This window comes from Carettochelys insculpta, chromosome 8 (genome assembly GCF_033958435.1).
Source record: "Carettochelys insculpta isolate YL-2023 chromosome 8, ASM3395843v1, whole genome shotgun sequence".
Classification (NCBI taxonomy): Eukaryota; Metazoa; Chordata; order Testudines; family Carettochelyidae; genus Carettochelys; species Carettochelys insculpta.
Window position 1 is genome coordinate 62,818,154 of NC_134144.1, and position 26,700 is coordinate 62,844,853.

The 26,700-nt window shown below is 45.2% G+C and overlaps 1 protein-coding gene across 1 annotated transcript in view; it reads right to left on the reverse strand.

The window, feature by feature from the left end:
* Window positions 1-620: 620 nt before the first annotated feature.
* The window catches only part of SCTR (secretin receptor), a 28,583-nt gene continuing 2,503 nt past the window's right edge, over window positions 621-26,700 (reverse strand). Inside the window, exons 2-13 of the mRNA XM_075001634.1 lie at window positions 25,929-26,055; window positions 19,320-19,430; window positions 13,447-13,550; window positions 13,200-13,297; window positions 12,005-12,137; window positions 9,949-10,102; window positions 9,793-9,853; window positions 7,166-7,235; window positions 3,995-4,086; window positions 3,721-3,859; window positions 3,493-3,534; window positions 621-2,086 (exon numbers count right to left, since the gene is read on the reverse strand). Coding sequence (XP_074857735.1) covers window positions 1,904-2,086; window positions 3,493-3,534; window positions 3,721-3,859; window positions 3,995-4,086; window positions 7,166-7,235; window positions 9,793-9,853; window positions 9,949-10,102; window positions 12,005-12,137; window positions 13,200-13,297; window positions 13,447-13,550; window positions 19,320-19,430; window positions 25,929-26,055 — 1,314 coding nt within the window. The 3' untranslated portion in view covers window positions 621-1,903. The remainder of the gene's footprint in view (window positions 2,087-3,492; window positions 3,535-3,720; window positions 3,860-3,994; window positions 4,087-7,165; window positions 7,236-9,792; window positions 9,854-9,948; window positions 10,103-12,004; window positions 12,138-13,199; window positions 13,298-13,446; window positions 13,551-19,319; window positions 19,431-25,928; window positions 26,056-26,700) is intronic.

A 26,700-nucleotide genomic window follows, 5' to 3' on the forward strand; every position in this document is an offset into this window, starting at 1 on the left:
TTGCCCCCCATAGAACTCTCTTACCCCACACTTGGAGCCTCCCCCCACCACCAAACCCCCCTTCACTTGGATCCTGCTCGGCTGAGCCTGCCTGCCCGCACCTGGTGTGCCTGGCACAGAGGGGCAGAGCTCCAGGTTGTGTCTGAGGCAGGTCAAGCCCTTGCACTGTCAGGGCTGGGTGCAGCCTCACTGCTGAGTCCGTCCTATGAACTGCCAAGCCCAGGGGGTGCCAGAGCTCAGCCGTGACAAGCCCTGTCACAAACTAAGCACTATGTGCAGTGCCACTGAGGTCATGCTGTGTATATTCTCATGTATTTCAGGAGCATTGTGTCAGGCAGAATGGAAGACCGATCTTACAAGCAGAGACACAAGAGTAAGCAGTCAAGGCTATTTTATGTATTTATTTTATTTGGGGAAAGGAGGAGCTGGTATGAGAACTTATCACCAAGGGTCTCTGCTTCTACCAGTTCAAGTGATCGTGTTAACCCAGACAATACAATTGTGTTTTTCTCTGATAACTGCATTGTTAGAACAACTGAAGGGAAGAAAACTATTCTCACATAGTCTGATGCCGTTGAAACCTAGCTGTACAGTGCATACACCTTCGGAGAGGAACAACAGCTGAACCAAGCCCTAGTCTTCTCAGCATATCTTACCAACAATTGGGAGATATTGAAGACAGACAAATTTGAGGGGTGAAGCAAAGAGTTAAACAACTAATTCTACAGCTACAAGCAATATGATGCTTTAGAATATATTGTGCAACCTTCATCCTGCAAAGTTGAATCATATCTACAGTTCAGCCTTCAACTTGTTGAACTTGCTGAATCTCTTAGAGCCGAGAACGCCTCAGCCTCCCTGCCTCAGCCAGTCCTGCCGATGGGCTTGGCCCTTTAGCTTTTTTGCCTTTGGCTGCTGTCTCTCTGGTAGTGACCCTCAGCTCATTTCCTGGACTCCATCCACCTGGGACCCAGCTCTAACGGGTAGGATGAACTCTCGCCTTCACCATTATGCCTGACCGCCCACAGCCTCGTCAGCAGCAAAGAATGACAAAGCAACGGGAATGATCCCAGCCAGGTAGTGACACTGAGAAGACTGGAGAGACTGTTTCCGTTAGGAGCCCATATACCTGCCCTGATTTCACTTGACTGAGCCCTAGCTGAATGTCTTGGAACCTGTCTCAGGAGTGCAGGTGACTACCTCTGATCACTCATCACACTGTCTGGCTTATGGACAAGACTCAGTTTCAGAGGGAACTCAAGGCTGACTCATCACACCAGGTGGAAAATCATCACTTTTGTCTCCTTCCCGCACCATGGTTGGGTAGGGCTGCAGGTCTGAGCAGATTCCATCTGTGTCTGGTCTGAGCTGCCGTTTGAGGCTGTTGAGCAGTTGATGCCTTGATGGCTTTATTCACTCTGTTATATCGCTCTCTCCCTGAATATCCCCAGCCCTTCACTGTGCACTCTTTGACGAAGAAAGGTTTTAGTCAGTTGGTGTGGGGTCATTCTAACAACATGGCCGATCCACTGCAATTGATGCTCTTGAATGAGTGTAGTCAGGTGTTATAGCTGTCGTCATTTCTTAGTTTATCTAGCCTTGTCCCTCCTGGGATATAGCTCAGGCACCTCATTTAAAATGCTTACAGCTTTTACTCCATATGTTTATAAAGTATATTAAAGTAATGTGAGTACAATGAATATAGTATATAATTTGGTCTTAGCTGTCATGGAACCAGAAAGTGGGGTGGGGGACGATAGGATATAGACAAACACAAATGCTGCAAAAATAATTGACCAAGGGCCAAGTTCTGCTTTGGGATACATTCAAGAGGTTCCTGGGGCACTCCATTTTCCCCACATATATCTTAGGAAGAAATTAGCATTGGGCTGCACTTTATCTGTTAAATTACACTTGACTTCTGGATAGTTTGCCTCTTTTGTTCTTGAGGACTGGGCTTCATCAGCTGCATCACCTGTGTGAAACCACTTCCTCCATTACTGGATGAAGAGTTGAGGTGCTGTTGTAAGTGAACATGTTGACTTAAATGCCACTGCCTCCATTTTCGGTGAATTTCCAATTGAACCTAAGCAGTAAGATCACAGAATATTTTGGTCAGTGGATTTGTGTGGAAGCTGGCAGACTGGGAATTGGCACAAGAGGCAAAAGAGAGACATTTCCCCTTGCCCAAAGCATATGTTTGTTTCACACAAAGTATTCTTTTTTAACCCTCAGTTTAAGAATGAATGTAGGTACTGGGTTCCATTATTCTTATTGCAGTTAGAGCTAGTTGGGAATTTTCTGAACCAGCTTACAAGGGAAAGTGTTGGTTTTGATTTATTTACCATTTTGAAATGGTTTTAAAGTTTCTATATTATGAAAAAGGTCTGCTTTGACATCTTCAGAATGAACAATTCCTTTTGGAGTTTGAAATGCCTTTTTTCATTTAGAAATGCAAGTAGATTTTATAATTAAAAATAGCTTTTTTCAATGTGCCTATGTAAGGGAAACATTTTGATTGATCTGATCCAAAATTGTTTTTCAAATTTTAATGACATTTGTGATTTTGGCCAGATTTGTGATGAGAAGATTTTGAAATCCCAAATTCTCTTGGAATGGGAAGACTGTTTCTGACTCAGCAGTAATTGAGGACCAAGCATCATGAACCATCACCCATTGTCCTAGCTAGGTGTTCTACAAACACAGGACAAAGACAGTCCCTGCCTCAGAGATCTAATATGACACGATTTATCTGGATTCCAATAAAACTTTCTGTCCAAAGATGACAAGTAGAGCGTTTCTATGGATTAGAACCTACAGGTTAACCTCTCTAATCTGGAAGTCTCTCATCCAGCAAATCTGTAATCTAGCATGATTTTAGTTAGCTGGATGACTACTTGTCATGGGTGTGGCCAAACTTCCTATGGGTCCATAAAGTTTGTTTACAGCCACCAGTCCTGGCTCTCAGTGTTCTGTGTCATTATTTAGCTGTAATTTACCTCTAAATGTCTTCCAAGGGCCCAGTGAGCAGTGGAAGTATCAGTAGAGTGATAGTCAATATTGACCTCCCGTGGTCCAGCAAAGTCTCTTGTCTGGCCCCAGTTCAATTCTGAGGTGCCAGACAAGAGAAGTTCAACCTGTAATTTAGATGCAGACACTGAAGTGTAGAAATGCATGGTCCAGTTTCAGTGTGGCCCATGATTAATAGGATGGTCACATACTCCCACCCAGCCCTGATGTTTAATAATTTGGGGAAATGGTTGAGGGACAAAGAGGTAGCAAAGTTTGCAGATGGTATTTACTCAAGTTACTCAACTTTAAGGAAGACTGTGGGGAACTTCAGAGGTGAAGCGAGGCAAATGGGCAGACAGTTGACAGATGAAGTATAAAGGATTCACATGCAAATGAATAATCTGAACTAGTGCTCATTGCTACAGTATGTTTGAGCCTGTGGAGGTAACTTAATAGGAACTGCATTGTCAGAAAACTCACCTCACCATTGAGAAAACAGTACAGCACAGCCACAATAAAGCCCTGTAAAATAGCAGAACCATTTCAATAACCCAGTTTAATATTTTGATGGCAAGTTTTTCAGATTAGAATTGAATTTTAAGAAATCCAAAAGGGGATCAAGTGTCTTGCTGCTCTTCTGCATGTGAGATATTTAAAAGGGAAGGAAATATCCTTTTTCATTGAAAGGTTATATTTGTCAAACATCACCTGGAATGAGCCGAGCGCTAATTCAAAAAACAGCTGAATTTCCACCATGCCACTGTTCACGTCCTCAGGGGAAAAAGCAAAGATGATATAGTGAATTCCGAAAAGGGGGATGAGGAGGAGTGTTGATTTTGCAAGCCTCCTAGGAGCAGAAATAAATGTGACAATGATATCATAAAATGGGAGAAAGGGGAACTATTTAAAGGTGAGGTATTGCACTCACTCTCTCTCACACACACACACACACACACACACAGAGTGTAAAGAGTTAACTTACTTGTATTGGTTGAAATCATTTCCTCTTCCTTCTGGTGAGCTGAGCTTTGTCATTAAGATTCTTAAAATATTTACAAAAAGAATGAAATTAACCTGTAAAAACAACAAACATGAGTGACAAATTCAGACAGTTGATATCTCTTATTATTAGCAGCTGTGCTCTACACAGGATCCACAGCCTGACTTTACAGATCTGTTTTAACTAACTACATTAATCTCTAAGCACTTCTAGGTAGCATTCACCTGCTTGCCACTTATGCATCAACTTAAATCCTACTTGTAATCCCTATTTTGAAGATTTAAGATGCACATCAGCTCTGGGCTGCCCATCTGCCAAAGGGTTAGTGTCACTCAGGCACAGCTAAATAGTTGGCAGTAGTCACTATCCAAAATTCAAGACAAATCACCCAAAAAAGGAGGTGATGCTCTCTGGTACAATGAATAGTGGCTGCAATTTTCAAATACCCCCAGTTCAAAATTTGGCTTTTTTGGGAGCCAGCTGATTGCCCTGGCTTGATTAGACCCCAGCAATGATGCTCAGAGGAAGACATTACAGTTACCCTTTGGCAATCATTGTTATAACTGTTCTGTGTACAGGGGATCTTAGATACTGGATCCACATTGACTACAGCCAAAGCAGGCTCAGCCTTTGTAGGAGTGCTTCTGTGTTCATTCACAAGGAAGAAACCCAACCAAAAATGCTGATTTGCTGCTTCAGAAGCGGGAAAGGAAAACAGGATCTTCCTCTGGTCATTTGGCCTGGTAGACAAAAGAGTAGAAATACAGATTGAACCTCTCTAGTCTGGCACCCTTGGAACCTGACCTGCAGGGAGATCAATGAAAAGTACCAGCGGGTCTTCATAGGTGTGGGATGCTGAGGTTCAGGGAGTTCTCCAAATATCCTTAGGCTTTGCACCCAGCATAGCTCCATGCCCAGGGGCCTGCTGCCAGCTCCTGCTCCCTACTGCTGGCCCCTCTGCTGCCACCCCAGGTCCTAGCTGCCAGCAGCAGGACTTAGCTGCTGGTTTCTCTGCAGCCTGGGTCCCAGCCCCCACCCTGCCTCTTCCCCCATGGGCTCCCTGAGCTAGAATGTCGCAAATCGGCAGATTTGCAGTGCTCCGGAAGCTCTGTGAGGGCTGGGGAGGAGTTGCTGAGCACAGGGCCACCTGCACTTGGGAGAAGGGCAGAAGAGGGAGCTTGGTGCTCTGTTTTTCCCACAAGTGCTCCAGTTCCAGAGCACCCACAGAGTCACCACACTGCTGGTGCACGGATATTTCTGGACAACAGACTCCCAGATTACAGAGGCTCAACAGAGATCATACAGAGTCAATTCTCCTTTCTTGGTAAGGAGTAATGTAAACCAAACTGGGATGTGTAGAAATAAACTCACGCTTATCTCTGTTTCACATCACATCTCCCAGCTGTGAATAATCTGTACTCCATCCATTACCCAACTGCACCATAACACTGCACTGTAGCTTTTAACGCTTTCCTAGACATAGTGTATTAAATGTAAGGCCCTGGGTTAGGAGTCTCAGATTGATTTGAGTAAACATGAAGGGGAACCATTCTGTGTTTTCCCCAGTGTACACTGAAATTGGAATTCCCTTTTGTGTGATGTATATTGTTCAGTGAGTGATTTCTTATTTTAAAGCATGAAAACATGATTGCACTGCAGTTTATGTGAGCCATCTTCATAGCTGTGTTGTGTGCTGCTCTGAGGCTACGTCTACACAACCAGATAAATTCAGTTTTGTGAAATTTGATTTTATAATGCTGGGCTTCATAAATTCGACTTTGAGTATCCTCATTTCCCCACAAAGTCAAGTTAGTGCTGCCACAGTGAATGGCCAAACACTGACTGCTGCAGGAGTGCATTGTGGGAGCCTATCCCACAGTTCCCTCAGTCCTGCATTCTGCATCTTCCCCCTGGGCCCTGCTGCATGCCTGCTGCCAGCAGCGCTAACCCTGCTGCCTGGTTCCCAGACCCTCGCAGCTTGGGGATGCTGGGAAACTGACCAGCACTGTTGTGCCTGGCTCACTGGAACCGAGGCAGGTGCAGTGAGGAGACAGGCGCAGCAGCACCAATCAACCTGTGGAGGCTAACGAATTTGATTCAAAGACATGGTGCTTCCACACCAGCCTTCATTTGCACTTTTAAATTTGAACTTGACTCTACACCCAGCCAGTTTCAATGATGTTACGATAGTTAACAGTGAAGACAGTCACTTAGTACAATCAAGCTAACTGCCTTAAATTCAAATTTATGTTGTGGTGTAGACATAGCCTTAGAGAGAGACTGCCCTTCCCATCCTGCAATACATTGTTAAGTCTGTTACTTTATTGCTGAATTTCCTGACCTTCCTGGAATTTAAACCTCACCCCAGCTGGTGTGAATGCAAGTTGTTGCAGGCTATGAGAAGAAATGCTGTGGTCCTGTTATTGGCTTGTGCAGTTGTCCAGCCTTCCATGTGTAACCCCGGTGGCACTGAGACCACTGACACCAGAGAGTGAAGTCTCTGCTTTCCAACCTTGGCTGAGAGCCAGGTGGCTATTAGCTCATGTGGTGGAGCGCAGGGAGTTAGCTCCTAAGATCACAAGTTCATTTCCCTCCTGCCAACAACCTGGGTGTGTGGGCATTACACAAGCAAGAGAGAAGATCTTTGTTGGCTCAAGAGAGTTGCATAGGTGTAAACAAGGGCAGAATTTGGTCTCAGATTCTTTTTAAAAGGCTAAAACTGGTGGCCGTGTGGTCTAAAGCAAGTTGGTTTTGGCTTTGCTGAGTGAGGCAGTGTCAGAGCGAAAAGATTGTCGTGCTGCAATCATCAGCCCTTTTGTTTCTCCTCCAGAGCCTCCTGCAGAGCAGTCCAAGACAAGCTTTCACAAGCCATTTGGTGTTCATGTGAAATCAGCAGGATGTGGAAACCTGATCCCCCTGAGGCTTTTGCTTCTTGGAAGGCAATGCAGAGCTTTCTTTGTAGAGATAGCCTTAAGACATTAGTTACAGATGCCGACTTCTCGTAAGCAGAAGTCACTGAGGTTGTATCATACCAGCTAAGGCACATATTTAAAACCAGTTGATAAGGAGTTTTAAAACATGACAGGGAGGGATCTTTAATTTCGCAACATTTGGAAATGCATGTTGAAAGCACTTGTTACAGAACAGACTTACAAAAATAGACACGACTACAGGGCCTCTAATGATCCACCAGATAGCAGCATTGGTATTAATGTCCCAACACCTGTAATAATAAGGCAGAAAAATGTACTTTTTAGATCCCAAATGGCAAATACGTTTACATAGGGATTTAATGTCTTAGTTTTTAAAATAGGTCTCTATTCCATTTGTGACAGCATTGGCCTGCTAAACCCAGGGTTGTGAGATCAGCCCTTGAGGGGGTCATTTAGGGATCTGGGGCAAATAGATTAAAAAAGATAAACTGTCCGGGATGGTGATAAGTTCTGCTGTGAGGGCAGGGGTCTGGACTTGCTGACCTCTCAAGGTCCCTTCCCCAGTTCTATGAGATAGGATAGGTAAATTATTTCCTTTTAGGGCATACTCCTGCTTCCAAGATCATGAGTGGCCAAATCTCCAGGAGGCTAAATTACATCTTCACTAGCCATCTTGCCCTTAAAATGAAGTGTAATCCTGTTTATCTAAAAACCTTGGGGAAAACCTCTGAAGCCATCAGAGAAATATGGTTTCACTGTACTTAGAAGTCAGCTAAAAAGTAGAGCTTTGAAATGGCTGTGCTCCAAGTTTCTAATGGGAGCACAAAAAGAAAATCCCAGGTGGCCTCAAAGGGAGCATCCACTAGGTTAGAAAATGCCTTTGTAGATGAACTCTATTTAAAAAGGAATTTAAAATTATTTCATACATACTGAGTCTCTCAGTGCCATCTGGCAGAGGGCACATCATAGCATAACTCACATCAGGCCAAACTCCTGCATTGCCCCCTATTTGCTATTATCATAATAGGTTACTAAAAGCTGCCACGTAAGGTATTGCATGCAAACAAGTAATGTGCCGGTTATTAGTATCATTGCCCAATGTACGTATGGGGGCTGGACAAAGAAATATGGAGTTGTGCTGGAAACGTGGTTTTAAAAGGTGTTTTGCAAGCAGTGCATAACCCCAGAATGTTCAAGACAAAGGAGCATTATGGCTGGATCTACACTAGCCACTTCCGTTAGGAAGGGCGTGGTAATGAGTGAGTTGAGAAGATGCTAATGAGGCACTGCTATGAATATGCAGCACCTTGTTAGCATAATGGCAGCCGTGCGTGATTTGAAAGAGCCACTTTCGAACTGTGCACCACCCGTGTAGATTGGGGTTTTTCAAAAGGACTCCCTGGACTTAAAAGCTCCTTCTTCCTGAAATCAAATAAGAAGGGGCTTTCAAAGTCAGGAGGTCCTTTTGAAAGGCCCCCATCTACATGAGTGGTGCGTAATTCAAAAGCAGCACTTTCGAATGGTGCGTGGCTGCCATTGTGCTAATGAGGTGCTGCATATTCATAGCAGTGCCTAATTAGCATCTTCCCAACTTGCTTATTACCACGCCCTTCCAAAAGGAAGGGGCTCGTGTTGATGTAGCCTATTTGTTTTCGTGTGTCTCCAGTGTAAGACCTCAAAGGACAATGAAAACTACACCTACATAGAAGGTAAACAAAGCCATCAAGCTAAACAACAGAGGTGGAGAGGGAAGAGGAAATACCCTCAATTATCACAGCAGGGGATGGAACCTGCAACCCCAGTAACTCTTCCGGCTCTTGATAGAGGGACAACAGGTTTGAGAAATATAAACCAGAAAAGAGCCTTTTTGGCATCACCACGTAGGCGGCAAAGGGGAAGCAGCACCATTAGAGCTTCTCAGACAGGGATCCTCTTGGCATACAAACCAAGAGCCACTGCAAGTGACTATAGGTGAAAAAACTTTGTAATTTTCTGAAGTTTAAATCAATAGAAAGCATGGTTGATTCTGTCGTGCTTGTAACCGTACCGGTGTCTTCTAGTCCTACTTATTATCATGTTGGTAACTATTCTTTGTCTTATACACGTATTCTTGTTTTAGTACAAAACCATGTCAGTGCTGTGCATGAAATGGGAGGGAGAAGTCCTCAGCTAAGCTACCAGGCTGGTGTGCACTCTGCCCCTGTGGAGGCTGTGAGCTCAACTTCCAGGAGGGTCCAGCGAGAGGGACTGGACATAGCCTGGGCGGGTGGCTGTGGGCTGTCGGTGTTATCATGCACTTAGTCAGGCTGCTTAACGCCAGGAAGAGGTCCCTGTGCTATGAGCAAGTTGCTGGTGTCAGGACTCTGAGCCAAAGCTGGACAGCACCAAAGCTCCCCAGGCTACAGAGCAAGCAATGACAGAACCCATTACCAGTCTGAGTGACCCCCTTCAGTGTCACAGTTCTCAATCGGGGTTAAGCACCTGCATAGACTTCAGACCAGTGTTCCAGCTGAGCTGTGCACTCGAGTGAGAGAGTCAAATGCTGCCCAACTGATAATCAGAGCGCCCACAACCAGTCGCGTGTGCTTCTACCTGTGGTGCACATCCACACGAGCCAGGGTGCACATAACAAAATTTATTCCACACATGAATGGAATAAATTAGAGGGAACAATGTTTTATACCCTAACTGAACCACAGCAAAGCCGAGTTTGGTTCTCTGAGGTTAAATGGTAATTACAGCTGATGAAGCTTTCATTGGACAAGTAACCTTGGCAACTGCCTTGTATGCATTTACATGGCATGTTTCCTTATTGAGTGAAACTTGTATTTAATTAAGATGACTTACCCTATATCTTCACATAGGTGCCTGGTGATGGACCATGCTATAACAAATATGGTTGGGGCACCTGCAATGGAAAATCAAATTGTTCTACAAACCTCCCGCAGATAAATCAACAATCACCCAAACCTTATTTTGATTGAAAAGATAAACAAACGGTACCCCATCCCAGGATGATGAACCACCAGAAGTACTTCCTTTCTGAGAAGAATGAAACAACGAGAAGGGTGTGGAGATACAGTCCCTCCACAAGAAGCCAACTGTAGTTAGCCATGATGCAATACTGAAAGAAGATCATGATGAATTTACACCCAATCTAAGGAAACAGAGAGAGTATCATTAGCTTGTGTTGCAGAGAATCAGAAGGTAAACGTGGATGCACAATCATTTTTGGTATCCTGCATTGAAACAGGTTGGTGGGCTCAGACTAAGTGTTGACCAGAAAGGAAGGGAAGTCCAGTCGATAGGGGATTAGAGAAACACGGCCTCACTTCTCTGCTCTGTCATAGATTTAGTATTCCGGGCAACTCCTTCTGCCCCCCATCTGTCAACAGGGATAATAACATCGTAGTGGTGTTTTGAGGAGAAATACACTAAAGAGTGTGAGATCCGCAGGCGGTATGGTCATGGAGGCTGTATAATTACCTAAGACAGTTGCCAAATGCTGGGACTCATTGGTACATTAATTTGGCAATCTCAGTCGAGAGGCCAAGGAATGTAAGGGTCATGAATATGCAACAAAGCAAAGCTTTTTCCTTCCCTGCTAGGTTGAAGCCCATCCCCATAGCTAACTGGTGATTAGAGCTCCCCCATTTGTGGGTGGGGAGGCTGAGCTGGAGAGCAGATGGAGCACTGACTCTCCTTCCATGGCCTCTCCTCTCTTTGAAGAGGGAAGAAGGAAGCTCCTAAGACAGCCACAGACAAGGGTTTCTTGCCGAGGCAGATGAGCTACCCACAAGCTCTGCATGGTTTAACAATGGGTGCGCCTTCTTCCGGTTCCATGTCACCACCTGCCACCCACAGGAAGCCTGTACAAGGTTCAGCTCAGAGGGTGAGATCCTGGCTTTCCTGAAACCAACGGCAAAGCGCACTCTGACTCCCATGGAGCCAGGATTTCCCCCAGATTCTGAGATCACTTCCCTCATCCATCTGGGGGCTGCCTGGGGAGGAAATTAAAAAGCTGAGTTTCTACTCCACATCGGTACAAGGTGGTGAGAATTTCAGCTTGGCCACACGCACAGAAAAGTGACAGGAGCGGGAGAGGGAGAGGTTATGTGTTGTGACAAGGCAGCGCTTTCTTCTCCAGTAGCTCTCCACGGTGAGGGAAGATGGAGGACGTAGGTGCCTGGAGCAGCATTTGCTCACCAACTGTCCCGTTGAAATCCCAGGGGCAGGGTGGGGATCTGAAGATGCTGGAAGTCTAGATTAAGAAGGGGGCTGTAGAGTCTGCGGCCCAAGACCTCAGGGGAAGCGGGGCCCAGAATAAGAGGTTTTAATGGGCTGCAGCTACTAAAGCCCCCGTGTTCCTGGCCAGTCCTTCCTGGCAGGGAGGCAGGCGGCTCTGTGCACTGCCATTCCTCCCCCTGCACACTGGAGACGCATCACTATGAGCACCAGGAATCATGGCCAATGGGAGCTGCAGCAGGCGGTGCCCTCAGGGGAGCATGGGGCAGTGCGGGCCACGCAGAGCCCCTTGTGAAACAGGAGCTGCCCCAGGTAAGTGCCCCCACCCAAAACCCCATCCCCATCCCAGAGTCCCCTGCCAACACTGTCACTCAGACCCTAGAACCCCAGCCCTGAGGCCCCTCCTGCACCATCTCTTCCTCCCAGACCTTGCAGCCCAACCCCCTGCCCCAGCACCTTAGCTACCTCCTAGACCCCCCGCCCCAAACCTGAGCCCCCTCCAACACCCTAAACCCCACCCAGGCCCTGCACCCCCACCTCAACCTTCTGCCCTGAGCCAACTCCACACTCCAAACCCCATTGCCCCAGCTGGCAGCCTCCACATGCCCCTCAAACACCTTACCCGCCAGCCCTACCACGAGCCCACACCCCCAATTGGAGCCCTCACCCCCTCCCACATCAACTCTCCTGCCACAACCCATAGCCCCCCTCCTACACACTGAGCCCCTTTTTTGCCCCACCCCAGAGCATTGGGTGCCCCACACAATCTAATAGCCCTGAGACCCCAGAAGTGTTAACCTGGCCCTGGGTTTACCGTGTGCGCCCCACAGTAGTTAACGTCCTCAGAAGAAAACAAAGCTGCGTCTTTGATTAAGTTCGACAAGGCTCGGAAAATGAAGGATGTAAACAGATGCATGTGGATGTAGTTCCTCGTGCAACGGAGTCTTCTAGAGCCAAAAAGAGAGACATCTGATGAAGTTATGGATCTAGAAAGGAGACGGCTTAATGAGCTAATCAGGTTTCAAGGACCTAGGCTTCCAGGGTTTACCGATTCGAAGCCTAGCAGATTCAACTCAGCCCTTTGGCCTTCAGAGGCACAGCACTGATCATTCCATGCAATTCATTAATTAATTACCCACCCCATAACAAGGGGTTCTTTGGGAGATCTGAAAAAACAAATTAGGTCTGCTCTTCATGCCCAGGGAATATATCAGGACACTGGCGTAAAAGTTGAGGGTTTGCTGTAATCTTTCCGGCCAAAATCTCCCCTCGCTGTAGTGTGATGTACGCCAGACCCCGGCCTCTCACCCACAGCTGGCTGCACATCTGTGGCGTTGTCTAGATTCTGGATTTGCACCTGCAAAACCACGGCGTGCTAAATCCCCTGGCAGCCAATGAGAACCTGGAGAGCTTGCAGACTTAGGATGGACTGCAAAGCATTTTGGGTTCCTACAACATTTCACTGATACATTAGTTTTGATAAATGAAGTTTATTTGGTTGAGGAATCAACAAAATCAAGCCTCCAGCAAATATAAATGATTGATGCCCAGGACTCAAATTTATACTTTGTCACACTGGTGTAATCTGAAATACTGTACTGCAGCCAATGCAGTTAACTCCAGATTTACCGTGGTGTAAAAGTGAGCAGAATTTGGCCCAAACAGTGCATTTGAGAAAGGAAGCTTAGGCTGAATGGCAAAGAAAATGCTTCCTGCTCGAATATTATTAAAAACGTAAGATAGTCTCGTCAGGAAAACACATGCTGGCAGCGCCCGCTTTGGAAACCAGCCTGGCTAAAGCACAGAAAAAACATGCTACGGGGAAGAATCCTGCACTCGTAGGGGATGCACTAGTCACCCTGAGCTCATTTCCAGCTCCGATTTCTATAACAACTTCGAAAAATTCACCATTTACATTCATCTGAACGCCAGCAAGAGATCTGGGGCTTCAGTGGGTTAATCAGACATTCTGAAGAAATGCAAACAAAGAGCAGAGAACTTCTGCTCACCTGAATGAGGCCAGGATTCCTAAGGCTATTGTTAGAGTCCCGAGAGAGGTACTGTATCCAACTGTGTACATGGTCTTCAGCTTCATGAAGTAGACACGCTGTAAAAGGATGTACATTTGAATCTTTAAAATATCTCCTGGAAATCAACCTGTTTTGACATGTTAAGAGAGGAACATCCACTTTCTTTCTCCCCAGATCATTGTTTCATGGAGCAACAAACTGTAAGATACCAGCAAACCAGACTCACTCTCTCTTCATTGGCGGTGTCGTTCACATCATAGCCACAAGCCACGTCGGGTCTTGGGAAAGTCTCTGACCAGCCTTCAGTGGTACAGTTTCGATGCACAAAACCTGTATTGTAGCAGCAGGAACAAAGCAAGGTGTGTAATGCCTCCCAACAGTGAAAGGATGAGTATTCCACCTGCTCATCAGTAACAAGCAAATAGCAGTTCCAACAGCATGCAGAATAGTTCCCTTCTCAGAGTGAAGGCAGCATGATACGGGGGAAAGGCAGTTATGGGTGTGAGCACCTTTTTAATAGCAACGAAGGGTCCTGTGGCACCTTATAGACTAACAGAAAAGTTTTGAGCATGAGCTTTTGTGAGCACAGACTCACTTCATCAGATGCTGGTCTTGGAATACACCTTTTTAATGTAGCTTGTAGCTGAACAAAAGCAAAATGAAACAACTAAGTGTACAGAAGGGTTAGCAGCTTCATCCAAAGCCCAATGAAGTCAATGGAAGACTCCATTGGCCACAATGAGCTTTGGCTCAGTCTACAATCCTGTGCTGATGAAGTTAACAGGAGTTATGCCATTGGCTTCAGTGGGCACTAGACTGGGTCCTGCAGCCCTGTAATATTTTGGCTGTGGGCTACCTAGGAGACTGCTCTGCGTGTGTGTCTGCACAACAACTGAGATCAGCAGAAGTTGTCTAGCAGTCCCTCGTCTTGAACATCTGGGAGCTGATGTCTCTCAGCCATGGACATTGACTCTGGAGTTCAGGGACTGAGTTTGTTAAACCAGTGCAAAACCATCACTCTTCTGGGCTTTTTTGTCTGGGGGCAGGAGGAATTACTGTGCACAGTGCATGCTGCTTATTAATAAAGTGGCATTTTAAATACAGTGATAGTTGCCCAGTGCATTTTGTGGCTCTTACGACATTGTTCACACCCCTAGGGACTGTGGTGATGGGTGTATTTTACTAATTGAAACATAAATAAGCCAAACTGTTCTGTAACCTGGTGCTTGCTGGTTTGTATTCTGGGAAAAACAAACCTGTGATTCATTGCACCACAGATTCATGCCCTGGAGAAGTTTGACATTTTTTGTTGAGGATTCTTAGCTCAGCTGCCTGACTGCTTAGGTCTGCCTGAAAGGACAAGATGTCTAATTAGCAGCTGTTGATACTGCTGCCCTTATCTGACTCGAGACACTAGTTAAACCTTGAAGCCATGGGGGTGCTCCAGTTGAAACTATTAAAAACTGTTGGGTTCTGGTATTTTTCTTGATGCAATCTAGTTTAATCACAAGAAGTCCTGAACGCAGGAGGAACCAGAACAAAGAGGAGAAGTCTCCTATCTCCCAGGCCTCAGTAGTCAACAGACCCAAACCTGCTCTCTCTCTTTTTCTCTCTCTCCAGCTACTTTCTGGGTCACGCTATTGGCAGATAGCCTCCTTCTGCTGCCTGGCCCTGGCTTTCTCACCCTGAACGCTGCCTCTCTCCTGTTCTTTGGCTGTTCTCAGTTTCTGTATGTTCTCTCACACACCTGGTCACAATACCCAGCAGAACCCACCATCCACCTGGTGCTAGTTTCGGGGAAGACTCTTGTTAGGTGTGGCTCCTGAAGTGTTTCCGCCCGTCAGAGTACAAACAGTGCCTCAAGGCTGAGGGCTCTGTTCAGTCTGTACGAAACTGCTCCTGCGATGCTAAGGGAAGGCTGATCTCTGCTTTTAACAACACAGTTGTGGGTGTGTGCATTTTGTGAGTTTTTATGGGATTTACAAGGAAAACACAGCTGATTTGTGTGCTTCTGCACCAACAGGAGGGGAGAGCTAGATCTGTGGAATTATAACGTGGGTACAAATCCTTACTGCAATAAATCCTATCTGTGTATTTTCTGCCATGTGGGAAAAGAACAGCACCTGACTGATTGTATTACTAGCTTGTTGAGCAGCAGGCTTCCAGCAAGATCTCAGTTTACAATCTGAAGTATGATGCTTTCCTTGAAACTTACGAACACAAAAATGCCCCACCGTTTTTCCCTAGTGACCACGCACAGTGCTTTCTTTGTGCTGGTACATGCTGGTTCCACATACTGGCACATTGCTCACGTGGCACAAGGAGTCCTGTTGGCAGCCCCAGCCACGGGACCCCGGCTGGGGGGCGAGGGGACCCTGCCAGCCCCACAGCAGGGAGCCACCTGGGGTGTGAAGCCCCTCCGTCAGCCCCATCTGCAGGAACCCCAGCTGGTGACGGAAGGTCCCCAGTAGCCCTGCAGCGGGGAGCTGGCTGAGCACCTGCTCCTCTTTTTTTACCAAAAAGCACTGAGCATGCATATGTATGGATTTCACGCCTGAGAAATGTCAGTGGAGCTGGGATTAGCAACATAACCAGAAGCATGGAATTTCTAGAGACTCAATCACACACTGCATGTAGTTACATTTAATGATGACATAGTGCTCAAACTTGTCTTAGGCATCTCAAAGCATAAGTAAACAGTCCCTGTTTTTGCCTAGACAAGCTACAAGCCAATATCAAATCACTGGAGAAAAGCCACTGACCAGTGACTAGTATTGCTGTCTGAATCCACGTGGTGTGCTGCAGTGAAAGAAGTTTGCCAAAAGCAAGGGCTGCGTGATACCAATAGCTATGCATAACTGTTGGCCTGGAGCTATCTCTGTCTCGTCTGCTCTAAAGATACAGAGTAAAACACTGGCCATAGCAAATCAAACTCCCAATGACTTCAGTGTGGCCAGGATTTCACCCATGGATACCAACCTTCATCAGCAACCTCTCTCAGGACAAACCCCTTGTTTTTCTCCATCTCTTACTGTACTCTTCCAGTGCAGAGACATGAGTCAGAGGACCACATTCAGCTCCACACTGACCATATCTGGTTCCTGAGAAGTTCTCTTTCTCTGGGTGGCATCACAAGATTTCTAGTTTTCCATTTTGCTGCAGGCCCAGTGAATCTAAGCTAAACGATCACAGCGCTGCAGTGGGGGAATTCAGCAAGATCCCTTCAATGCTCAGAGGAGCGAAGGAGATGCACACACTGTGAGACCTGCACTAGCTGATGCCCTGTGTGCCTGACGGGGGCCAGTGAGATTGAAGAGAAACTATATCGACACATCATCTGAGCTGCTGCACCACACAGGACAAGTCCGATAGAATGACAGCCCAGTTATGTTGTGGTCTGACTTGACAATGATCCTGGGAAAAAAAGGCTGTCACTTAAAGATCAGGTGGAAAAGAAAGATGCCTGACACAGGCTTTGAACTCCTTGGGTGGCAGTAATTAGAGACATGCCAGGTACTCTATTCTTTATTTTTATGGACGTCTTGCTCTGGCTAATGTCTTTGGAAAGGTCAGGCTTGGATTTGGGGACGCATTTTTCTAAGTTCAGCTGCAGCACGCCTGCAAGAAGGAGAAAAGAGGGCATCTCTTGACAGGGCACATCTTCCCCCAGGCTCCCTGCCCCACCCTTCCCTCTCAGCTGGCCGACAAAGAAAAGTGCAAGTGTCCTTGATGGTGGAGCAGCGTGTAGTGTGTCAGACAGAGATAAACCAAAACACAGGGTTTAGCATTCTGCCTGTTACTGACAACCCGGCATAAGAAGAAAGACGCCAAGTGTGTCAGAGGGGACAAGGCATGACAAAGGGATTGGGGCATGCAGAAAGTACAGTGCTTTAGATGCTTAATCAAGAGAGAAGTTTAATATTGATGTGCATTAGTGTCAATCTAATGATGCAATTTTATTTTAGGAAACTTTTATACGGGTTGAACTTCTCTCATCTGAAACTTTCTTGTCTGGCAAACTCCGTACTCCAGTGTGACGATCACTTATCATGAGAGTGGCCAAGTTTCCTGTGGTCCCATTTCTAGCCACCAGTCCTGGCTCTCAGTGTTCTGTGCTGTTATATGGCTGTAATTTACCCTTAAATGTCTTCTGAGAGCCCAGTAAGCAGTGAAAGTTTTGATAATGTGCTAGAAAATATTGACCTCCTGTTGTCCAGCAAATTCTCTCATCCAACACTGGTCAGGTCCCCAGGGTGCCAGATGAGAGAGATTCAACCTGTATTTTGGGGAAATCACAATGTGCTCTGTTTTTTTAATCAGCTGAGTCTCCATCTCATGTAGGCAATAGAAAAAAAAACTTCCTAACTGGCAGGGTAGTTCAGACTTGGAATGAATTGTCTAAGGGGAGATGGAATCTCCATCACTGAGGATTTTTAAGATCACATTAGACAAACACCTGTTGGGGATCACACTCAGACCTGCCATTGTAATTGCCCCCAGGGGGACTCAAACCCAGGACTTTTGTGCAGCTTCAGCTGTAGAGAACATTTATTCTTGCTCTGTGAAGTGGTCTAGGTACCACTACATGGGACAGTTAACCACACATAGGTGTGTGGTCCACCATGAATTCAGGGGGACTGAATTTGATGACTTCTTGTGGTTCCTTCCAATTCTGTGGTTCTATGAGGCTCAGTATTCAGATCTAGATCTGATCTTCACTGATAGGACATGTGGGTCCAGACTTTTGTTTCAGTTTATTAATTAGGTGGGAATCAGCCAAGAGCCTTGTGACACATTTGCAGTTCTAGATCCCAGAGCTCAGGAATGTTTAGATCAGAGCTTTGATTCAGACCCATATGTGTCCTTAACATGTGACTCTTTTTTTGTGTGCGGCTCAGTGACTAGCAGAGCAAAGGTTTAACAGTTGTTTTCCTTGCAAACAAATAAGTCTTGTGGAAATGTGATTCTCCCCCCTAAAATTGCTTCAGACAGGGCAGTGGGCAGCGTAAGAATCACAAACAAGTCACAACACAATGTAGCTACATTGGAAATAAACATATTGGTTTTATGTCAAAATGCTACATGAACAAGCAAATTTTAATGCTAGTGGATATTGTCTTATGATTCTGTTTCTGAGCCCACTCTCTATGATCATTGCTTATTATTACTGACTCACTATAATTCTGATGCTCTATATAGCAAAGGCAAATTAAGTTTAGAGTTGCTAAAGTTATGGTTTCCCTTTCTTTCAGATAACATAATGCAATCATAATTTCAGACAGCAACTTTTGGATGCACAACCTCTGTTCCACTCCAGCTGGCATTCAACTTTGATATGTACACTGTTGTTTTCTTCTGGAGAGACTAAATATTGCACTTTCTCAAGTGTTAGCACCTCCCTCTAGTGGCTGAGTTAGCGGCTGTGCTTAGCTCCTAGCATATCAAGGCTCCTGGTTTTCCAGCCAAAAATCATGAGTAAGGCTGGCTTGGAAATAGTTTTTCCATCCTAGGAGAATATTCATGATTTCAAAAGATTTTTCTATCCTAGATTGAGGTGAACATTTGATTTTTTTAAGCTGACAATAAAAAAAAACAATTTGGGTCAATGGAAACATTTTGTTTCGGCACAAGAAGTCCTGTGGCACTTTATAGACTAACAGATTTTTTGGAGCACAAGCGTTCATGGGCAAAGAACCACTTCATCAGATGCAATGGAAATTTCAAACATTTTGTTCCAATTTCAACTTTACCTCCTTACTTTTTTTAAAATGTTAGGTATAAAATAAGTTATATTTTTAAACAAAAAGTCATTTATAAATTTAAAAAAACAAAAATATTCTTTATTCCTTATAGATAACCACAATAAAACAGGAGTAGTTAGTTTTATATTTATTCTTAGTCAATTTTATTTTCAAGTCCCTCTGCAGTAGAACATCAAAAATATTCAGGCTGAAAACACCACAGAATTATGGTCATTGACCTTAAAAATGGAAACAATTTTTTTCATGGATTAGATTTTCTAAAACTAAGATCTAATATGAAAGTAGCCCTTTAAAATCATACTCAGTTTAAAAGGTGGTTTTAATTATTTTATTTTACCTTTTTTCCCTGTTAGCATTTGGAAGAATTGTGGACAATGAGCAGTCACAGTCTGTCCAACTGAAGAAGAAGGCCAGCAACTCATGTTATCCCACATTCCAGCACATCTGCCTAAGATGTAAGAACAAAAGCATCATAGAATATATTCCATGGGCATCTTCTGAGGCTAAAAACATTCAATAATCTTAAAAGCATGTTTGAAGCAGCTTTGATGTGGCCCAGTTCTGCTCCCATTGAAGACAATGATGTCTTCATCCTACAGCAACAGATACTGCCTTTAGCTCCTTTGTACTGCTTCCTCAGGATGAGGAAGATCTGAAGCCTTACTTGAAAGCAGAGGGAAGTCAAAGACAGTCTTTCCATTGATTTCACTGGGCTTGGGATCGTATTCTTGGTCCATATTCCTCTATCACAAGAATTGTTTAATGAATTTGAAAAGATGAAAGAAACCAGCTCTGAATTTTTTTGGGGTCACCTCTGCCTTTCTAAAACTGCCATTTGGAAAGCATCTAATCTTTTACTTACATACCACAGTTCATTTGTATATACGAACAGACACACCTGGACGAATATGTTAAACAGCTACAAAATTATATTACAGAAAAAGCAGGCAGATACTATACTGCTGTCTTATTTGTACAAATGTAAATGCTGATTGCCCCTTCAGCACCTCATTCATTACAGCTGAGGTTGCGTTAGAGTGAATACTGTTAATGTACAGCATTCCGGGCTCAGCTACAGCTCCTGATTGTTTTCCTGCTGTAAGAGATCAAAACTTAATTTAGCTATCCTAGAAAAGTAATTGCTGTGATTATAAAGGAAAAGATTTATACCAGCTAGTCATAAATTACGGGGGTGTGGGGATTATTACTCCCACCCAAAAGTCAGTCGTATCTGACAGGGCAGTGACTAAAGGCGACATTATTACTTGCACAAGCTATGCTTTGGACATTACTGTTTGAATCTACTTCCTGACATTTCAATTTGAAGCCCCACTTTTGACCCATTACTGCATGTATTCAGTAAAATTACAGTTGTGACTTTGCTTTGCACTGCACCTTTAATTCACTAAGGTCTCTGTTCTTTCTGCAATGACTAGCAGGCAAGTTGGCTATGTCTACACCAGAGTGATCTGTTGACAGAAGTTACTGGCTACGTCTACGCTAGCCCCAAGCTTCGAAATGGCCATGTAAATGGCCATTTCGAAGTTTACTAATGAAGCACTGAAATACATATTCAGCGCCTCATTAGCATGCGGGCGGCCGCGGCACTTCGAAATTGATGCGGCTCACCGCTGCGCGGCTCGTCCCGACGGGGCTCCTTTTCGAAAGGACCCCGCTTACTTCGAAGTCCCCTTATTCCCATGAGCAGATGGGAATAAGGGGACTTCGAAGTAGGCAGGGTCCTTTCGAAAAGGAGCCCCATCGGGACAAGCCGCGCGGCAGTGAGCTGTGCCAATTTTGAAGTGCCGCGGCTGCCTGCATGCTAATGAGGCGCTGAATATGTATTTCAGTGCTTCATTAGTAAACTTCAAAATGGCCATTGACATGGCCATTTCGAAGTTTGGGGCTAGTGTAGACACGGCCACTGTGGGAAGAGATCTTCCAGCAAAACTTCTGTCAACAGAGCACATCCACACACAAAAGCGGATAGAAAGTGCAATCTGCTCTGTCGAGAGAGAGCAGCCAGACTGCCCAGCTGCTCTCACAACAGAATGGCCAACTGGAAGCACAGCAGACAGAGATGCCCAGTGAACCAGAAGCCCTGTCTGTCAACAGAGGCCCTCCCTCTCGTCCCACCCCCCAGAGCATCCACACGACTTTTTTATTCCTCATCGTGGAGAGCCAGAAGGCTGTCGGCCAAAGTGCTGCGTTTTGTCGACAGACTATTGACAAAACATGTTTTGTGTGTTGATGCTCTGCAAGTTTTGTTGACAAAACTCTCTAGTGTAGGTGTAGGCTCTCAGTGCAGATTGTTAGGAGAGAAGCCACACACCCTTTGCACTCTCTCTCTTTCTCACATGGAGACTTTACTCTTACTCTTTCTTCTGTTGTTGCTCTCTTTATTAAAGCACAAGTCATTCAAACTGAAATGACCTGTATTGCTATACATGTACTGAAAAAAGTTACAGCCGCCTTCACTCAGTTAAATTTATTTTAGTAACCCTTCCTTTTTACCTCCCCAGTATTTACTAACAGACTGAGAAATAAGGCAGGTGGCACAATGCTGCATTTGCAGACTAAGGGCTTAATCCTGCAAGGTGAAGAACACCTTGTAAAATGTGTTGACTGGGGCTGCCTGACAAACAAGAATTACATTTTGTGAAAAATTTCAAGGTTTCAAAATTTGTTTTTGTTTTGTGATGCGGAATGAAAATGAGTTGTGTTCTTTTTTTAAATGTGTGTGAGAGAAAAAAGTGCTTGTCACAGTCTACACAGCCTGTGATCAGCCTCCATCAGACCAGCACACGTCTAAATTCCAGAAATGCTTTTTTCATTTTTCAGCTGATTTCTTCCTGCATGACAGTGATCCTCTTTAGCAACAAGTAGCTTACTCACAGTCAATGGCTTTCAGCTCTAATAATTGCCTCTGCTTGAGTGTTTACCTGACCTGGCAACTGTTTACTTCTAAGCAATATAATTTAACTACTGCAGTTCACTCAAACCATATATTAGCCCCAGTGATGTTTATGTTGAGATCTGACATGCTACCTGGGGTTAAAAGCTCTGTGGCAACAGATCTAGTAAAAATAAAAAAATCTGTAAAACAGATTGTTATATCAACACCTTCATTTCACAGAGTACAGTATCAATTTAAACACCAGTAAGTCACTAATATTGGGAGATGGTTTTCTCCAGGGATGGTGCTGGGAGGGAGTGTAGAGAACAGAACAAACATGCCACAAAGCCAATATACGGGCTCCTGTGGCAACAGCCTATCCCTACCCCGATGTTGGAGACATATCAGAGTGAACGCAAACCACAGCTGCATCTGCTGAGTCTCAGAAGCTGGTGTGCTGTCTCTCTGTGACAATAGCCAGCTAACAAAAATTAGAGCAGCCCGTAAACTGCTCTGAATTGTGCCATGGTGAATAAAGAACTCAGTTCCCTAATAACCTCCCTTGCCTGTCACTCTCCTGCACCAAGGAGATTTCAGGCAAGGAAGAATCTTCTCCCCCAGCTATAAACTAAAGTGTAAAAAAGTGTTATGGAACCTAAGGGTGCACCTATATTAAAGGAAATTTCTAGCTTGGGCATACACAAGTGCAAGCGTTGCACGAATCAGTGTAACAAAAATAGAAGTGTCGCCGTTGTGACCCAGGCAGTGGGATGAGTTAACCACTCTGTGTAGGACCCTATCTGGGTCCACAGGTAGTCACAGACCCACCAATGGGGGAGGCAAGAAGGACAGCTGCCTCCAGGGCCCAGTGATACCAAAGGACCCAGAGTTCCCAGCTGCTGGAGCCCCGAGCCCTTTAAATCACTTCCAGACCACCCTGTCGCGCACTCTGGGCAGTGCTGATGACTGGGGTGGAGGGAAGGTGCCCCAGTCTGGGCGGTGCTGAGGGCTTGGCTGCCTGACCACACCCCTTCCACCTCAGGCCCCGCCTCTTCCAGGGCACAGGGCAGGACCCTCTTGCCTTGCCCAGGGTCCTGCCAACGCCGTCAGCCCTGGTGAGTCCTCACGTGGGCAGGTAGCCCACTCTCCTGGTGCACAGTGGCTGCACTTTTATTTTTAGCAGGCCGGTTCCATCCAACTTAGTTCTTGTATGCTCACCAGAGTTGGAAGTGACCCCCCCCTACACTACTGGTGTCACACTGCTCCCTTAAAGCATGGAGAGCAAATCCAAAAGATTGCTTTTATTCACATCGCAATCTATAGTGCACAGCCTTTCACCTCGATGTTTTGTGCCTGATTCTCATGCACGGCCCTACCGTCATCACAGAAATCAGCAATCTGCAGAGTACCTTTAACTAATCAGGGGGAGGGGCTTTTTAATGGTTGTTAATAATCATAAGGAGAACATGCCCCCAGCAGAAGCTCTTTTCCTACTGCCTCACCCCAACTCCATATCCAGCTGCTCCCTCATTCACCAGGTAAAGCTTTGCACAGGGGTCCAGGTTATGTATACAAAACAGATTGGGGTGGGGGACTCACACCTGAATAGCTGCCTTCCTCTTTCCTGCATGCTTCAGTCCTATCACATCCACAGGATGGCCAGGGATTGGCTCCTTGCTGTGCCAACCTCTGGATCCCTGCACAGGTGTCAAACATAAAAACACGCAGATAACAAAAGCGCAAAACCAGTAATGCTGGCCGAGTCTCAAAATTTCAGCCTTTGCGGGGTGTAATTCAAATTAACCTCCCTGATATGAGAAGCAAAAGGCCGCAGCTCTATTTACATATTCCACCAGCCTAACAAGAAATCATCAGGGGAACATGAACAGGAGGCAGAACACACTGCTTTGTAGTTCCACCATTGTTCTCAAGTCACTACCCAGGAAAAGGAGCCCTGCCAGCCACGCTTACTCACCTTGGTTTTCTCCGCCACTCTGAAAGGGTGGCTGATAATTCCTATCAGCGTCTATTGACTTATGGGGACTGCTTTATTCTGACTTCCACCAGTGTGGCCCTCTTGTTTCTTCACAGCTGCTTTTCCAGTAGCAAATTGCATGTGAGGATTTCCCATAACAACCAGAGAAAGGTCAAAGATTTCCACCCTTTTGGAAAAAACATGAGGTGGATTCTCCATGCCTCCAGAACTCACACCCTCAGCACCTTACTCCCGGGGGCAACAAAAATGGAGGCACCACACATTAGAGGTGCTTCTGAACATTTAGATGTAAATGGCTTTGGGGCTCTCTTTCCTTAGCAATAGAGACTACATCTACACTATGAGATAAATTTGAATTTTAATAAATTTGATTTTTTAACCTTGTTGTTATGAATTCAAATGTCAGTGTCCACAAACCTTCTTGAATTTCGATCCATCGTTTTACCATGTCGAGTTTCTGCATCCTCATTGCCCTGTGCAACTTCAACAGTGTGAGCAGTGCATTGTGGGTACCTGTCCCACAGTGCCTTAGCCCCAGTTGCTTGTGGGTGTTGCATGTTAGAATCCCAGAATGCAAAGTACTGTCCCAGAATTCAGAGCATCCAGTAACAGAATTCAGCCCTCCCCCAAACTTGCCCAAGTTCCCTGTGACGCGCATCCATTGCAGACATTGGTGTAGTGGTGAACAGCTGTGCCCCGTCCACCTCACACCGTTCTGTCAGCCCTGTGTCCGGACCTTTATATTTGCAGGCCTTCGCAGGTTTCCCGTGACCTTCCTGCACGCATGGCTGAAGAGCAGCAGAGAAGGAAGTGGCCATACATGGAGCATCACCATGTAGCTTTGTGGGATACATACAGGACACTTCTCAAGGCTAATAAATTTGAATTAAAGACATGGCACTTCCACACTCACCTTTATTCAAAATTTTACATTTGAAATTGACCCTCTACCCATCCCGTAATATTGACATTTTGTTATCGGTATAAGGGCTCGCTAATTCAAGCTGATGGTATTTACAGTGAAGACGATGACATTTTAATGTCGAGCTAACTCCTATAAATTTGATTTTTATCTCGTAGTGTAGACGCTGCCAAAATGAGAATTATCATGTTTGCTTGCCTTATAGGGAATTTTTAGTCTTTTGTGTGTGTGTGTGTGGTGCTTTGAGATCCTCTGGGGGATCAAAGCAGATAAGAGGGTGGACCTTCTCTTCAATCGGTGGCAAATATGACAAGCCAAGTATGAAACCAGTGGCTTAATATTCAACTTCAGAGAATGTCTTAGGGGAAAGGAAACCTATTGTGCTTCCATGAGATACAGCATGAAGGCTCCAAAAGTTACCTTATGCCTAAAATAAGTCCACTTTCTTGCACATCCTTTATGCAGCACTTTAGTTGTCCTAGGAGGCACTACATGTTGTAACAGAAGCAACAAGGTAGCCAAGGGCAGGCTTGGTCTCAGGCTGTGGCTGGAAAGTAGTAGGGATTTGTTACCCTATTTCTGTACACAGTTTCCTTCCAAGTGAAGGGTTTCTCATGAGACCTGTCTGCTTGGCAGTAAGATGCCACTTGGACAAACCATAGTGTGGTCCTGACTAGCAGGGCTGCGGCTAGGATCTGATGAGTTGTAGGTGGCAGTTCACATCTGCCAATCTTCCACATAGATCTCTGCAGCATTACATGTCACTGGGTCTTCTCTCATCCAAACCTGCTGAGCATTCAAGCTGCCTTCCCTGAACGAAGGGGACATAATATGAAAACAAAGGTGGGGGGAACTAGCCACCCATGCAAGTGGGGCAAGGAACCTACTTTGGATTTAACCATCTTGAGTAATTTTACATCATCTGCAAATCCGCCCCTCTCACTGGCTGTTCTCCTGTTAAGGGCAAACATCTGTTCTGGGAGCCACAAGACAGCTGTTGACTGACACTGTATACTCCTATGGTCCCTTAGATTTCCAATAACAGTTTAAGCCTATAAAGAGAAACGGTGTCAGATTTCACATCCAGCGTACCGATCTGAGGATGGAATTTCTCCAAAGATCCCCCATTTACCTGAACTCATGAACTTGTCATTTTCAGATGTTCTGTTCTTTCCTTCCTGGGCCAAAGCCTCAGCACAGAGTTCTTCTTCCTTCCTCAGGACAACCAGCAAGTCACATACTGGTGGAATAGCCTTGATCTGCAAATTTTGAAAAGCAGTTGCATTGTTTCATTTTTTGTCTCTTGAAACATTTGCCACTCACAAAACTCTGCTTACACTAACATTTTTTATATCTTCCCATCATCTGACAGGGGTGTAGCATTTCCCTGAACACAGCATATACAATTAAATGTTTTAATTTCATACTATACAAGCACTTACTGATTCACACTGGGCCTGCTCCCATATACTAACATCCATGTGATCAAGTATGGGCCTTTTATTCTTCTTAATACTGTCTGATGAGCCAAATTGTGTTCTCTTTCAGTGCAAAAACTTCGGTGGGGCTCGTGGATTGTACTGAGAGCTGAGTTTGACATTACAAAAGTCTAAACTCCAGAATGGCTGGGCATTCTCTGAGCCAGTCTTTCATTTGCAAAACTGGGTCAAATTCTACCAGTTGTTCTGTTCCATTACAATCCCATGAAAGTCAACATTGTGCTCATTCATTCAGAAACCTTGCTACAAATCAGTGAAGCTGCAGGTGGAAACATAAGAGCGTAATCGTGCACACGACAGGTCATTTTATCAGTATTCACTGAGGTGCCCGTCAGCCCTGAGAATCCTGAAGGAGGGGATATGTACTGTGTACAGACCCCTGATGATTTTTAATGCTGACTTTGT